Source organism: Mastomys coucha, unplaced genomic scaffold (genome assembly GCF_008632895.1).
Source record: "Mastomys coucha isolate ucsf_1 unplaced genomic scaffold, UCSF_Mcou_1 pScaffold8, whole genome shotgun sequence".
Lineage (NCBI taxonomy): Eukaryota > Metazoa > Chordata > Mammalia > Rodentia > Muridae > Mastomys > Mastomys coucha.
Genome location: NW_022196914.1, coordinates 67,283,391 through 67,285,559, shown reverse-complemented (window position 1 = coordinate 67,285,559; position 2,169 = coordinate 67,283,391). Strand labels below are relative to the sequence as shown.

The 2,169-nt window shown below is 49.0% G+C and overlaps 2 protein-coding genes across 4 annotated transcripts in view; both read left to right on the top strand.

The window, feature by feature from the left end:
* The window catches only part of LOC116083310, a 13,446-nt gene extending 12,508 nt beyond the window's left edge, over window positions 1-938 (top strand). Inside the window, exon 3 of the mRNA XM_031360096.1 lies at window positions 644-938. Within this exon, the coding sequence (XP_031215956.1) occupies window positions 644-938 (295 nt within the window). The remainder of the gene's footprint in view (window positions 1-643) is intronic.
* Window positions 841-2,169, top strand: part of Ipo11 (importin 11) — a 163,074-nt gene continuing 161,745 nt past the window's right edge. The window contains exon 1 of one of the 3 annotated variants that reach the window (XM_031360525.1): window positions 841-1,044. The gene's annotated coding sequence lies outside the window, so the exon portion shown is untranslated. The remainder of the gene's footprint in view (window positions 1,045-2,169) is intronic. The other 2 variants (XM_031360523.1, XM_031360524.1) reach the window with 2 other exon arrangements.

Genomic DNA, 2,169 nt, shown 5'->3' with positions numbered 1-2,169 from the left:
TCAACGTTTGCATTTACTAGCCGTTGAACTTTAGGCACATTAAATTCTCTTAAGTTCCAATTTGTTCTGTAAGATGGACATAATAATGGTCCTACTTCACAGGATCGTCCTGGAGATTAAAATGGGTTATTCAGCCTAAAGATCTCGAGACTGTATTGTGCACATCTTAAATGAGCAACAAATAATCAGTATCCACGAACAGTTATATTTCTCACAAGTTCTCTTTAAAGGCCAGAAAACTTAAACTATTAAAGAAAATACATGTAGGTAGGCAGAACTGGTCCTTTGAATTCTTCCCGCCTTTGGTAGGAACTAAAAAAGCGTCGATCACGGCAGACTATAAGCATGTAACCCTAACCCTTGAGAGGTGGAGGTGTCAGGATTTGAAGGTCATCCTCAGCTACAAAAAGAGTGCGATGCCAGCCTGGAGTCCTGAGACCCTGACAAAACAACAGAACACTAACCACCCCGCCACCGCCACCCCTCAAAACAAAGCCTATCCAAATTTGAAAAAATACCTAAGGTGGCAGGGTTCATCATTGGGATTCTTTTGATGACCCTCTTCTGCCGTGACAGACTTATGAACCAAGTAGCTGATAGACAATAGTGAAGATGACATGGTTTTGAATTAGGCTTCGATCAGTGCAGGAGACTATCGATTTTTCTCGGGACATAAGGTTTCCATAGTTACAGATGCCCCAGTGCTGGCGCCTGGGTCCGGGTACCACGCAAGCGCATACAGCCCTATTGGCTGCCGCGCGCCTTTGGGTTCGAACGCGAGTTCCTCCCTCCCCTTCCTTCCGCTGACCTATCGCCTACCTCCTCGGCCTCTCCTGTGCGCTCTGGGAACCTGTGACGTAATTTTAGCGCGCCCTCGTCGTTTGGAGTGGCGACGCGGAACATGGCGCGTTCCTAGAAGCCGTTTTCGGCATCAGTAGGCGGCAGTGTGTGGATTAGGAGCGTGGGGGGCGAGGAAGCAACCAACGCCGCTTCGTGTGGACAAGTGGAAAGGGGCGGGCCGGCGGTTCCGGACCGAAGCACGCGGTGAGGCCCGGCCGCGAGCCGCGCGGGTGGAAGGGAGGAGTGGGCTTGTCAGCGAGACCCCGCGCCGAGGGCAGAACGCGGGGTCCAGCGGAGCTGTGCGGCGTGTCCGTGGGCCCTCGCGGCCCTAGAGTAGCCCGGGGAAGCACGGGCTCCCGGGCTGTGGGCAGCCTGTCGGTGCTGGGTCCACGGTGCGGCGTGGTGACAGGCGTCTGAGTGACAGGCTAAGCAAAGGCGAGGGTACCCATTGTGTCCCCTGTCGCCGGCCAGGGGGGTGTATTTGTCCTTGGAGGCTTTGGGTTGTACAGTACAAGAGAACGTGTTCCCCTTACTAAGACCGGTGTGTGGAGTTAACTGCATACGCGACCTTGCTTGTGGAAGCAGTGCTCTTAAAGCTTTAAGCCTGAGATCTTCCCTTCTCCTTTAAGGAAAAAGTGAAGGGACTTAAACATTATTTTTCTCTGAGAGGAGATTCATGCTGAGGTATGGCCGCCAGTGCTCAAGCTCAACCGACTCCTGCAGCTTTACATTTGGGAATATTTGTGATTCAGCAAAATTATTTCGAGGCCCCTAGCATTTGCTCTTTTCCCCTTAATTCTCCTATTGCGTGGTCAACGAGAGAATCTTACAGCAGAGTGATTTGCGTACATAGCAAAGACTGGTAATCTGGTTCCTGGTGCCAAGGTTGTAGTTGGCACACCTCTTCGCCACACGTTAAAGGAGTTCTGTTATATGTGATAGTGCCTTTAAGATATGCTTGTTATTTAGAAGGAAGCAAGGAAGAGCAGTTGGCAACCATATATTTTAACCTCTCGTGGACTGAGATTTTTCTCCTCCATTTCCACATTATTTCAGAATTTTGTACTTTGGTTAAGGGCAGAATGACTTCATTGTATGAGCTTGATAGCTTTTACATCATTCCCTACATGGCTTTCCCCACATCTTTGTTCCACACAGGAAAATTTTGGTAGACTTAGAAGATATTTTCCTGTTGGTTTTGGTAGGGATTGCTGACTTTTTTTCTTCTGGTTTTCTGATAGTGTCTAGCACAGGGGCTGGTGCAAACAGTTTAATTATTTTGTGGACCTATGTTGTAGCTATAGGGCAGGAGTTTTTTTTTTTTTTTTT